Source organism: Octopus bimaculoides, chromosome 10 (genome assembly GCF_046866305.1).
Source record: "Octopus bimaculoides isolate indiv1 chromosome 10, ASM4686630v1, whole genome shotgun sequence".
Classification (NCBI taxonomy): domain Eukaryota; kingdom Metazoa; phylum Mollusca; class Cephalopoda; order Octopoda; family Octopodidae; genus Octopus; species Octopus bimaculoides.
Window position 1 is genome coordinate 71,795,799 of NC_142937.1, and position 14,253 is coordinate 71,810,051.

Below are 14,253 nucleotides of genomic sequence, written 5' to 3' on the forward strand. Positions count from 1 at the left end.
CTAATGAAACATATGTAATGGTAAATAAATAATACCAAAACTTAACTTTTTCCAATCTACTATTTATATATATATATATATATATATATATATATACACTCATTAATACACTTGTAGGATGTTGATATTTTTCCATTTTGAAGATTAATTCTTGTAAATTTTTTCATCATAATGATAAGACCATTTAAATATTTATTTGTTTTGAATAGTAAGCCCAATACAATCACATCTACTCAATCCTTTTTCACTAATACATTAAAGTACCTGAAAGTTCTATGTTCAATACTGACACATGATAAAATATTTTAATCAAATAGTTAGTTACATAATGAAAAAAAATTGTTTTATATAACTTTTCCTCGGAAGTATTTTCAACTGCTTCATATGATCTTAATTAATTACCTGAAATGGAATAATTACCTGAAATGAAATAATTGCCTGAAACGAAATAATAACCTGCAAAACTATAACACTTTGATGATGCCTCACAGAACCATATATTCAAGATTTTGCATTTTGAAGTATTTTGAAGTATTTTTCAGTCTCATACATGAAGAATATATACAAACTACAAACACTTTACAAAATATATATTAGTTTTAAGCTTCATAATAAACAGAAATCACATTCTAAGAGTCAATTAGTTTTAAATGTAAAGAAGCAAAATGAAGGACAGCATTTAAAATCAAACATTTTTTCTTTTCTTTTTCTTAGGACAGATTTATATTTAGTCAGTGAATATTTTCTCTTGTCAAAATCTTTTGGAAATCTTGATGCTATAATAATTATAATAATTGCTTTGTTAGCTTGGGGAAACAGAAAAATGGAATTTTGCCTTAGGGTAAAGTGTAGAATTTTGATTCATGAATTTTGGAGTAGACCAAGTGTGATCCTTATGTATGAAACTAGGAGAGAGTTTTTTGGAGAAAGGAAGGGAAGGGAAAGGCTCTGTCAATGAAAACTGCCTCATACCATTGCTGAGTAATATCTTTGCTCATAAACTTCTCCAAATCAGCCTGGAATAAAATATTTCAGGTTTTACTTGATAAATTTTCATTGAATTCATCTAAATTACTAATAAATCACTAATTTAATTAAATAGTAAACAGTAAAATCCATAATGGAATACTGCTAATTCATGTTTGATAGGGATGCTGCTGCTACATATGAGAAACACCTTAGACTGCATTCTACAGATAGCTATCAAACTGATCGGTATGGAGTCACTCACCATGATATTTTAACCTTTAACTTACACATACACTGTCTTCTTGTTGTCTTTTCTACCATCACTACAATGGTTTCTACTCATTGCAGCTATTTAGCTGTGTACCTTATTTGTCTCGTCATCCATACTATTTCCTCTCCAGGTCTTGTATTAAACATTTTAATCTTCTCTCCTGCTACCCATTTTCTGTATTGTCAATATACAGGTGCTTAATAATGAAACACCCCTTTTGGGACCTGCATCAGCCATGAGAAAAGTCTCTTCTTCCTGACTAAACCATTGAAAAAAGAGGCAAAATATTTTTGAGTGAGTAAGAGGTACAATATTGTCTTATGATGGTTCCACAAAATCTGCTGAGTTATAGGAAAAATAAAGAAGTGAATTGAATCTCTTACAATACTTAGTTTTATCCTTCTACATTTGATGCAAAACTGCACAAGAGCCAGCTTTGCATTTCATTCCTTTGAAAAGTTAAAATAAGTTTTAGTCATGGGCTGAGGTCAATTCAATTAACACTCACCCTCAGCCAATTCCTAGTCACATCCATCTCTCATTCTTACTATCCACCACCCCAACTCATATTTATCATTGACTAACCCCTCTCTTTTACACACACAGACACATATTTATATATTAGATCAGCCATTGATTCATATGGTAAATACTAAATACTGACAATTGGGATTTAGCCAAACCATCCAGTGATGGAGTAGTCACTACTGTTGAGCTTAATTCTAAGCGAAACTAGACTAATATTGTGATTCTGCTTGCTGTGGGGTGGTCATCTCCCCTGACAGTGAATAGACTTGTGCTTCCTGCGGCTGTAAGGGATTTTAGTTCTTATTTCTAGCAATGTAGGTGCTACCCTGCACCATCAGTCACAATTAGTGACAACTGAATTTTTCCTTTTTGGTTTTCTATTGCATATAGCTGTCTTCTTTCTTATATATATATATATATATATATATATATATATATATAATATTGTAGCTGGTCCTTTTGTCTTTAAGTTGCCAGATTAAAGCTGAAAGAGTTGTTGCGTGTCTCTCAGCACAATGTCTAAAATTCAAAAGATGGTTGTTACATTGGGATTTAAATTCTCCTTCAACAAAATCAATGAAACATTGTCATAGTTCACTGAAACCTGTGCTTCATAAACAATGGAGGATATATCACAATTGTGCCCTAGAGGACATTTAGATTTCTCTCTACACATGCATCCAAAGCAGGCTTGCACCATCAGTTGCTTATTGATATATCTTTTAACATTGGGAGGTGGGGGAAATAAGACAGAGTTGAACTCAACAGAATTTGAACTCTGAGTGTAGTCAGAAGAAATGCCACTAACCATTTTGTTTGGTATGGTAACAATTCTGCTAGCTCATCACCTTAAATGATAAAAGAGGAAAATAAACACATACCCCAAGTATAGAATCTGTGGCCAAAGGAAGATTTTTCATTTTTTCCAGAATAATTTTTAGTTCGTATAAATGATTTTGTGCTTGACTCATTTCTGAAAACAGAATAAAAAATGTATTACTTGAGAGGAAAATCAATAACACAAAATAAAACTTAATAAAATTTAAAAAAAAAAAGGTTAAAACTCAGTCATTAGTACTCTATGCCTGACATTTCCATAATTTAGTACATGGGCATTTCTGTCAGAAGAAAAAAAAGCTGACATTTATTTAGAAATTCTCAGTATTTATAATAAAAGATTACCAGGGAAATATTTATTTAGAAATTTTTGTAGTAAATATAAACTTTGAAAATGGAAACTTTAATATTTTAAAACTATTTTCTATGAACAGATATAACTCAAAAATCAATGACAGTTTTGCTGGTATAAAAAAAAAACATAATGCTTTCAGTCTGTTTTCAAAGCTAGAATTCTTTCATTGCAAGGAACTAAAATTTTATGAAACATTTTAGGTGCACACTAGAAATTGATTCTATGGGTTACCTTTATTGCACTGGTGAATTCCTTCAGAATCTAATAGCCAGGCAGCTACTTTACTACAACCAGTTAACAATGTAGCCTGGTTTGGCCGACCTTTTAAACTTGCTTGCCGTACGCTTTCTTTCCCCATACTGAGAGTACGTGCTTTTTCAGGTAAATTTGCACCTGTAATAAAATTAATATTTGATACTTGCTTATTAAATAGCTAAAGTACTGAGGCAGTGGTGTGTGTTCTTGGAGCTTAATGCAGTCTTCCAGCATGTTGGATCCTGTCAAACTGTCCAATTTGTGCCAGAATGGAAGACAGACATTAAATGATGATGGTGATGATGATGATGATGACGATGATGATGATGATGATGGTGGTGGTGGTGGTGGTAACAACAATGTTCTAACTTTTCTTCTGTTACTTGGGGTTTTGCACATCTGCATATCAGACCCCTGTAATATTTTTAGTAAAATAAAGTTCCCAAATTCATTTTCATCAACATTTCTAAGCCCTCTCAGCCATACCTTAAGAGAAATAGAGTTGCGTTCTTTCCTATACTGTTTCTTTCTACAGTGGATGATTTTTGTTTATGCAGACCATTTATTCAGAATTTTGCTTACAGCTAGAAATTGACCATTAGAGTATTAGAGTTCTATTGCTATCAAATTCATATTTTGGACATTAGAACTACATGCCATCGGTGACATGCTCATTTTGTTTGTGATGTGTGTATGTTGTTTGTGTGTTAATTATAAACCCATGTTGCAATATGGGTAGTGCTTCTGTAATCAATCATCCAAATCTGTGGAATATCCTATAAGATAATGCAGTATTATCTGTTCTATTTTTCTATCTAGCTTTCTTTTATGCTGAAAAGGGTATTGTGTTGTAATTGCTTTTTATTGTAAATGCACAGTGAGCGTATGAGAGTAAATTGTAATTTTCCAGCCAATGTAACAGAATCATGAAGTTTGCACTTTTACTTTTATTATCAATTTATAAATTGCATTGGTTGTTGGTAGTTAGTTCTCAGATTTACATTCTTACGGTGTGTTATCAATAAGGAGGTTTTTGATCTCATTGCTTGTGTAATATATTGTAAATGTCAGTTTATGGTTTGGTGTGACATATTTTATATTTTGCTTTATGAGATTTTTGATTATTTTCTTCTGTTCAGTACTTGCCGTGCATTTGATTCATTTTATATACTTTGTATGTAATATATGTATTTTTAGAAGGGGTACAATCTAAAATATTTTTTTATATTGTATTTCTCTCAATATTCATCAGTAGTTTAGTCAATTAGTTTATTTGAATATCCTTTGTTAATTAGGATTTGTTTTATTCTGTGGATTTCTTTTTCTAGTGTTACATATGTGGCAGAGAGTCTAAATGCTCTCCTATGTAGTGATTTAACCTCTGGTATTCTGTAGTTATGTGAGCATTCAGTATCTCCATGTAGTATATGTATTTGCTTATATCTTGTGTGTATATTGATGTAATGTATCTGTTGCTCTTAATTTGAATGTTTATGTCTAGAAGTGAAACCATATTACTATTGTTTTGGATGTTGAATTTTAATACAGAGTCATTTTCTTGGCCTTCTTTTCACCTCTTGACATCTTGTGTTCATTGCGAGTTGTTAAACATGATTTTAGTGTCACTGTAAAATAAGACCCTATGGTTGAACCCCAATGTTCTCTCTGTAGGATGAAATAAAGAACAGTGAATGTACTGATATGCAAATGAATAAAGTCAGTAGCTGTTACTCATTGCATTCTTCATTAGTATTTTATAAACAACTTGCTCTCTCTCTCTAAGATGAAAATGACTGAACATTCCTGATGAGATGGTAGTCATCAATTAAACTAGTCAAGCTATTTATAGAGTTAACCTTCAAAGAGAGAGTCCTATATTTTAAGTACAGAGTCCATTTACACAGCAATGCTGAATACATATTTATTAAACACATGTATATTAAACCTATATTAATATATATTTAGATATCACACCCCATCCACACACACTTTACATCATCTGTACTTCCACCTATTACCTCCTAGACCTACTCCTCCTTCTTCCACCTTCCCATCTGACTGATATTCACAAGAAACCATGCCTCCACTTGTGTTCACTACTAATTGCATTTCCTTCTATTCACTTGTCACTTTCCTTACATAGTCTTGCAAATTTACTAACTTACCCACTTACCCTATCCAATTCTCTGTATCACTTTTCCTATAACTTAATGGTATGCTTTGATACATCTTCATCACCATCTTCTCTCTGTTTTTCAACAGGGGTTATCAAGTATCTCCCCTCCTTACAAGCAAGACACCTGTACATCCCTGTATCATATATTTTTAACTTTTCATCACCTAGCATAAAACCATCTCCCTCAATACTACACTCATCTTGTAGTTGAGGGGACTCATCTTGCAAGTTACTTGGTAATCTCACTGGTGCTGATGCCATTTAAAAAGTACCCAGTAGACACTGTAAAGTGGGTGGTGTTAGAAACCATGCCAAAACCAACACTGGACATGGCACTGTCTACTGGTTTGTTGGCTCCTGTCAAACCAGCCAACCCATGCCAACATGAAAAAGGACATTAAATGATGATGAAAGAAAGAAATGAAAGGATACAGTCTAAATAAATTGAAAGATAATTTCTTTGGAAGTATTAGATTATGACATTCTCTTTTATTTGATTTTTTAAAAATAAATTTTAAAACAGTGATTTCAAGACCTGAGACTACATTATAAATCCATCATAGATAAGTTAGTTTTTCAGTGGGACACCTTTTAGTAGTTCTGCAGTGGCTGAAACCATAAAGAGGAAGAAGGAGCCCAATTTCTGTACTTTGAAATTTATTGGGAAATATTTAACTTGCTACTGTAGAAATATTAAATTTCTAATCTTTCAAGACTGATTTAATCTGAAGCAAAAAGAGATAAGAAATGAATTCATAAAAATATTTCGTCTATAAAATAAGCACTAATGAACAGTCATTATCAAAATAAAGGAAAGCAAATTTAGAAATAAGTCCTTTACTTGTAGGAAGTGATGTAATTTCTTCAGTTGGAGAAGCTAATTCAGTCAACCTTGGTTGATCTTTAGTCCCATAGGTTATTTCATGTTGGCGATATAGTCTGTGATGTGTTAATCTTGAAAGCCATTCTTCAAACAGCTGGGGGTCTTTCACCTGGCAGAATAAAAAGCAAAAACCAGTTATTTATTATACAATTATCTTCATATATAAACTACATATGTATGCATGTAGAAACTTCACATGTCTTTGTAAATAACTTTAAGATAGGAAGATATTGAGCTCTGAATGTACTCAAGATAAAGCTCTTTGATATACACTTCTGGAATTTATAGACAAAATTAAAGACATATAGTATTTTTATGTTGTATAGGTTATCAGGAGGTATATGCTTCAGTTGAAGTTGTAAATTATTGCATCTTCATTAAGGCTACTATGTTCATACATGCACATGCATGCACACACACATATGTATATTAACATAACAAACCTAACTATGCCAGCTACAATAACATCACAAAATCTACAGGGTTTATCGTGGCTCAATTTAAAGTGTTGGTTGTCTGTACCTTAATATACAGGCACCAATTGTGAATTTCACATGTTCTATTTCTTAAAAGAAAGTACTATGCACACTGTTGTTGTTTAGTTCTAAATTAGTCCTGATCAAGCTGACATAGGACTAAAAGCTTTTCAGCCTTAATCATCTGTTTTATATATCCATGATTACATTATTCAATCTGCTCTTCCTTTTTGTAAGACTGAAGGAAATTTGGCTGTCATTTCTAACAGGTGAAGCAATAATTTGCTCAATGTGAATTCGTTAATAAAATGACAACCTTTAACAGAAAAAAAGTGTTGAATTGATAGAATATTAATGACTAGAGAGTATTTCAGGAAAGAAGGAGACAAAAGACTGAACTGGATGAAGGAGTAAAAGAATGAATATTGTCCATGTCAGATGACTGAAACTAGGTAAATATAGTTAAGTTGACACGATTATACCATAATGGATAATAGAGTTGAATGATCTCATGTCAGCCATGACAAGAGATATTTTTTGTCAAGGCTTTACAATGCAGTTCTGAATATGTTAATGAGAGTATGTGAGGAGTTTGGGAAAAATTGTTTCAATTATCCCTTATATGAGAAATTTGTAACAGCAAGAAATTCTCCCTGTCATTCACCATAACAAAGGTTAAAAATTCATCTTTCAATATCTGGTAGGTAGATCAGCAACACTGGAAGATTTATAAGTGATCTTTATTGGTTGAAAGTGCAGATAACAGATTGAAGTTGGAAGGTGGACCTTTGGTGAATTTTCTTAAGAGATGAGAATTAGAAAGAGCATTGTCAACATTTCTAGGGGTGAAACAAGCAATATAAAATTTGTTGATATAAGAAAAATTGTGTAAAGAAATTTGTAAGGGCAGCATGATTAAAACTTTGTTGATATTGAGATAAATTGTTCATAAAATTTTCTTTGGCTAGGTGCTGGTAGTGTATAATGGGTAAAATGAGCTTAATAATAAATATTGCTTTCCAGAAGTCATACTGGTCATGAAATGACTGAGTGATTTAAATCATTTAGCATTAAGAATAAAATAAATCACTACATTTATAAAGTTATAAATTAATCCTATTGTATATATAATATATTAAGAATAAAATGACAATTTTTTTTGCTTCTGTCATGGCTAGAGTTCATAGATCTTATTTAATCTCATAAAGGTATTAGTACAATTTATTGACTAACTTTAATATATACACATAAGTAGCTCAGCAGGAAAGAAACAGCACATATGGTTTAGCTGATTGGGTTTATCAAATAATAATTAAATATCTTTGTTCATTAATCTCAGCATTGTACAACTCAGCTTTTATTGAATGATTAATTAGAATAAAGTGAAATTCCTTTACAGAAAACAAGAAAGGCATTAGAGCCAGAATATATTGTGTGATGAGAAATAATTATAGGAATAGGATTAAAGGATAAAAGTATATTGTTTAATAACTTCAAAAATATAAGATATAACAGATATTGAATCTGATATATTAAAGTTGAAACAAATTTAATGACAGCATACAAACTCATAGACTTCCCTATAAAGTAAAATAAAATTATAAATCACTGATTCATAATTGTTGGATTAAAAATTCCTTTGTGAACTTGAATGTTTAGAAGGTTTTAAAAGCATTAAATTTCCTCAAAAATTCATAGTAATTATTTGAATATGAAATTAATTTAAAGGTATTTAAGTAAACAAAATCAGAGTTAAAATATTCTCATTTAGCAACAAGATCTTATTAAATTTGGTTCATAATATAAATAAGCACAAATTATATAAGGTGTTTTTAAACTCTTTCCATCCAAAAATACATAATACACAGCAAATAGGAATTCATTAAGAATAATTATTTTAAAATAATCATTTAGAAATTCAGTTAGCAACTAATATTTCACATCCTATAAAGTTATACAAGTTCTGTTCAAAGAAGTTAATATACATTTTAAACACAATTCTGTGAGTATCAGTTCTTTGACTTTAGACTACTTCCTCAAATTGGTGGTAAATTTTGGTATCACCTGGCACTAAAAGAAATAAGAACTTTAAAAATGTTGCAACTCAATGTATTATTTTAATACTGAATTTTATACCTTATTATTTTCTCAAACCTATATGTTAGTATTTTCAGAAACAGCTATGCTAATTAACACAAGAATCTAGTGTCTCAATGAAATTTCTGCAGAAAGCAGTATGTGAAAAATCTTGGCAAAAATAACAAGATATATCACATTTATGTGTTGTGAGACATTAATTGATTATGGTGTTTGACATCTTTTGTCTTAAGCAAGAATGTTTTCTCCATTACAAACTGCATTGAAAAGCCTGTTGTGAATTCAAATATTTCTCAATATATTTGAACTGGTCTTAAGTCAATTAATTGACTTTTATTAAAACAGATCATCAATGGTTTCCTTGGACTGTAATGTTTTCAATGCAATAATCAGTTAGTTATGTCAATGAGTTAACGATAAGGAATAATAAGGAATATAAATGCTTTTAGAAAGGACAACACTACTAAGATGGTGGGAATGAGATTGCTTAAAGGTAATTTCTATGACAAAATTTTAAAAACATGTGGCAACCCTTCTGTTACTATGTTTCTGTGGAAATACGCTATCTTTGATGCAAGTGATTTCAAAAATGATGAAACAATTTAGTAAAGTAGCTGCCCTTATGAAGCTGGTGTTTGAAACATAATTAAACATGAAATTTTGATTAGAGGTTTTAATTTTTATCAATTTACAAGAAGTAAGTATTCTGTGTGTGCATGTGTGTGTGTGTGTGTGCATGCATGCATGTGCATGTGTGTATGCATGTATTTTTACCAACGTATAACAACAAAAGGATGTAAGAAAAAAAAAAAAAAAGCTGATGCTTCACAAACCAGTCCCTTGTAATATTTGCTCTGAATCAAATGTTTGCTCCAGATACTCCCATGATACTCATGCTATCAAAAACACAGTGAACAAGAGATTGGACAAATGGAAACTTGTACCTAATGATATCATAGATTGCCAACTATGATATAAAAGAAATAAATGCCAAGATGTATCAGCAGAAAATATTAAGTTTCAGTTGCCATTGAATTGACAATGTAGTAGTAGTAGTAGTAGTAGTAGTAGTAGTAGTAGTAGTAGTAGTAGTAGCTGTTGTTGAGTAACTGTATTCAGCTCTGCATGAGTAGGCTTATAAGTGGGAGATAATAAATCAAACATTTAGGAGTAGCACCTAGATCTTGTACTCTACACAGTTAGGTTTGTCTTGTGATCCTGCTGTACACTGTAACATACAATATTTGTCTGCCTAAACATAACTTAGTAATAACTGAAATGTTATTTACCACTTAGTTTATGGGACACAGTAGAGACTAGCAAAATGAAAGCAGAGAACAACAGCATTAAGTTCTTTGGAATTTAATAAGGGTGGGTGGTAACCCATCTGACAATATGGACTCTATGTATTTAGTTGGCAAGAAAGTAATTTTGATTTTCACAAATAGATAGAGTTACAATTTTTTTTAATGACTTTCGTCAACGTTATAACTTTTTTTATTTTTTGACATTTGATAGCCGTTACTTTTAGCTTACTGTAGAAGCAAATTGCGCATAATTTTGTTTACAGCTCTCAGTTCAGTGTCAACTTTAACACAGAGTGCAAAAATGAACATTTTTGCCATATTTTGCTTTTTCATTTCTATAATGGCATGAAAGCTGCTGAGGCTCACAAAAGAGATATGTGAAGTTTATGGTGTTGATTACTAAACAAAACGCACATGTCAGAAATGGTTTAAAAAATTCCCTTCTGGAGATTTTTCACTCAAAGAAGACCAACATTCTGTTCAACCAACTGAAGTTGATGATGACCGATTCAGAGTCATAACTGAATCTGATTGTCATATAACTGTGCAAGAGATTGCAGAGAGGTTAAATGTATCACACTCAACAATCGACAATCACTTAAAACATCTTCGACTTGTTAAGAAGCTTGAATATTTGGCTGATAAGGACCAGAAAGTCTATGAGCGTGGAATCATGAAGTTGCCAGAAAGATGGCAAAAGGTTATCAAACAAAATGGAAAACATATAATTGATTAAAGTTCATTCTTTGTATGAAAAAAAAAAGACTTATTTCACACTAAAAAACTGAAATTACTTTCTTGTCAACCCAATAGTTATTAATATAACAGGTATTTTGATCATCTGTGTATGTGTGAGAGAGAGATTTGTATATTAGTACATGGTGGTGGAAGGGAGAGATAGTGTTCTTCAAGTGGTGTTGAATTGTTCTGTTGATGTCACAAGATTGTGGTTGGTGGGACAAGTAATTACAAGGGTTATAAATGGCTAAAAGAAATAGAAACTATATGTCAACATATTGACAGAGTACAGAGTGATGATATCTTGAATGCTTTTCTTTTAGATTATTGCAATGTATTTTGAGGAACAGAAACTATTAGAACATAAGTGCAATAAATGTAACCATGAAGTGAAGAATTGAATGAATGGTACAGTAAATGTAGAGTAGTAGATAAGTTCCAGAACATAGTTAATATAATTACAACTTGAAGTCTGTGGGAATGGTGGAAATTTAGCACTACTAATAACCTTTATGTAAATAGCAAACATCTCAGATAATACTTACTTTCACATGATGCACCAGCTCTTCAGCATCTATATCTATCCTACGTTGGCATCTCTTAAAACAAAGGACTGATAACCCAATGTCGATAACTCCATGGTATTTACCTTTTTGAATCTGAAAGTGGAGTACAAAACAAAAATAACAACAATGATAGTTAAAATGCTACCACCCCTTGTCCATTTTCTAGTTGACATGGGATGGACAGGTAATCATGATCTAAGTCAAATTTTATTTAGAGTTATTACTCTCCTAAATGGGTCACCTTTCTCGTACATTCCATTTTGGCAGGGCTGCTATATCTGAATGTCCTTCCTAACACCAACTACTATACAGAGGGCAGCGGGTGCAGTTTCTTGTGACAGCAGCACTAAAAGATGTCATGTCCTCAGCAAGATTAAAAAGTCCTCAAGTTTATGTTGTCTCCATTCATTTACCAAACACTTTATAGAGTATGCTGAATGCATTTTATTGAGGAATTAACATAAGTGAAGTTGTCTTGTCCTGTGCAAGACTAAATAGTTCTTATTATTCTGTTCATTCAAAGTAACATGACCAAGAGGGTGAATAGAAGACTGTGATGAGAGAGACAGAGCAACAGGAAGAAGCTGAATAGAAGAGACAGTATGAGTGTGCGAATGAGAAGGTGGCAGAATAATGGGAATGAGGTGGTATTAGGGGTGGGAGTAATGGAAGAGAGACAGTGACAGAAGTTGCATGCTAGGAGGAGACAGGATAGAGAAAGGCGGAAGGATGGTTATGAAGATGGGTTATTGTAAGAGAGGGTGAGAGATAGATAGCAAGAGAGGACAATGTTACAAGAGCATAGTGGACTTCAATAACAGGTGATATATTGTTTTGAATCTAAGTGCTAGAAGAAAATACCATCACCATCATAATATGTTTATTTTCATTTTGATATGAGTTGGTTTGGTGATCTTGGTTCCATTTAGTGGAGTAAATGAGGAGTGGCAAGAGAGAGAGAGAGAGAGAGAGAGAGAGAGAGAGAGAGAGAGAGGGAGAGAGAGAGAGAGAGGGAGAGAGAGAGAGAGAGAGAGAGAGAGAAGAGAGAAAGGAAGAGAGGGGAAAAGAGAAAGGAAATGAGAGAGAGATGTATAGCCTTAGAAATAGGTAAAAGGTGGACGAAGGGTGATATGGGGTGGTATGATGGCTTGCAGTGAAGAAAGTAGATGGTAGTGGGTATTGAATGCAGGCAGTTACAATGCTACCCCTCATTACACAGGTGTTGTAATGGAAAAGAAGTAGCGTGATAAAAGGTAATGATGGGAGTGAATTAATATGGACAGTTCTAATATTGTTACAAAGGCAGTGTGATATAGTGAATAGAAGAGAGAATGATAGATAAGAGAGGAAGAGGGTAGTAGATAGAGAGTTAACAGCAATATAATGTAATAGGCAAGAGACCCAAAAGTAGATATATTATTTAACACAACAATGTTTTGGGAAACATAAACAGCATTCACATGAATTTTAAAGAAATCAAATGAGCTTAGTTGAATTGCTCTAAAACTTCAACTAAATTTCCCTGCATTAACAAAAAAATGACTGAATTGAAATGTAGTTCTGAGTTACAATTGAAGCAACAGACAAATTGTTTAATAGTTTAGCATAATAAAACAGCTTTGTTGTATTGCAGAATATGTGTCAAACAAGAAAACTCATTAGTTTGACAACAAGGATACTGATATTATTGCAGAAGTAGATATAAAGACATAATTACTCTGATGAAGTGGACATTATATCACATATTAAATCTCATAGATTAAAAATCATCCTACACCATCTGAAGTCATTTCACTCATTTTTTTCTACAGTTGTTATCAAAATTTGTGTAAAAAATAAACAGAATATGAATGGAGTAGCAAACTAAAGTGAACAGTAATAAATGCAGAATGAAGATAATTGTGAATATCATCGTCATTATTATTATCATTTAACATCTACGTTCCTTGCCAACATTGGTTGGATAGGTTGACAAAATCCAATGAGTGCAAAGACTATATTGTGCTCCATTGTCAATTTTGGAATGATGTCTATGAATAGATGCCCTTCTAATGTCAACCACTTTACAGCATGTACAGGGTACTTCTTTTGTGACACCACCCCTAGTCAGATCGCATTGCAGCTTACAAAACTACGAGCCCTGAGAGTAGTGGTTTTATGCTGGGAGATGGGGAGAGAGTTGAAATATTAAAGAAGGAGCTTGACCAGAACTAGTATCTTCCTGTCAAGGGGCTACATGGAGTCCCTTTACACTGGAGCATGATGCAGTCCTTAGGCTCATCAGATCCTGTCAAATTGTTTAACCAATGCCAGCATGGAACATGGACATTAAATGATGATAATGGTATTAATAATTAAAATATATTATATGTACAGAAAATAGATTCCATCACATGCCAGGAGGGAAAACTAGAAGTAGTTGATAGCTTCCATTACCTAGGTGACCAATTCAGTAGTGGGGGTGGGTGCTCCAAGAGCATAGCTGCTAGAATGAGAATAGGTTGGGCAAAGTTCTGAGAGCTTCTACCTCTGCTGGTAACAAAGGGCCTCTCCCTCAGAGTAAAAGGCAGACTGTATGATGCCTGTGTGTAGCCATGCCACACAGCAGTGAAACATGGGCTGTGACTGCCGAGGACATGTGTTGGCTTGTAAAATATGAAGCTAGTATGCTTCGCTGGATATGTAATGTCAGTGTGCATGCACAACAGAGTGAAAGCATCTTGAGAGAAAAGTTGGGCATAAGAAATATCAGATGTAGTGTGCAAGAGAGATGACTGCACTGGTATGGTCGTGTG

General features: G+C 32.7%; 1 protein-coding gene across 30 annotated transcripts in view; it reads right to left on the reverse strand.

The window, feature by feature from the left end:
* Positions 1 to 14,253, reverse strand: part of LOC106882425 (oxysterol-binding protein-related protein 6) — a 287,012-nt gene that overhangs the window by 95,791 nt on the left and 176,968 nt on the right. For 17 of the 30 annotated variants that reach the window (XM_089358774.1, XM_089358771.1, XM_089358762.1 and 14 more), the window contains 4 exons: positions 11,438 to 11,551; positions 6,233 to 6,383; positions 3,192 to 3,353; positions 2,650 to 2,741 (listed from right to left, as the gene is read on the reverse strand). In XM_089358774.1, the coding sequence (XP_089214900.1) occupies positions 2,650 to 2,741; positions 3,192 to 3,353; positions 6,233 to 6,383; positions 11,438 to 11,551 (519 nt within the window). The remainder of the gene's footprint in view (positions 1 to 2,649; positions 2,742 to 3,191; positions 3,354 to 6,232; positions 6,384 to 11,437; positions 11,552 to 14,253) is intronic. The other 13 variants (XM_089358781.1, XM_089358777.1, XM_089358776.1 and 10 more) reach the window with 1 other exon arrangement.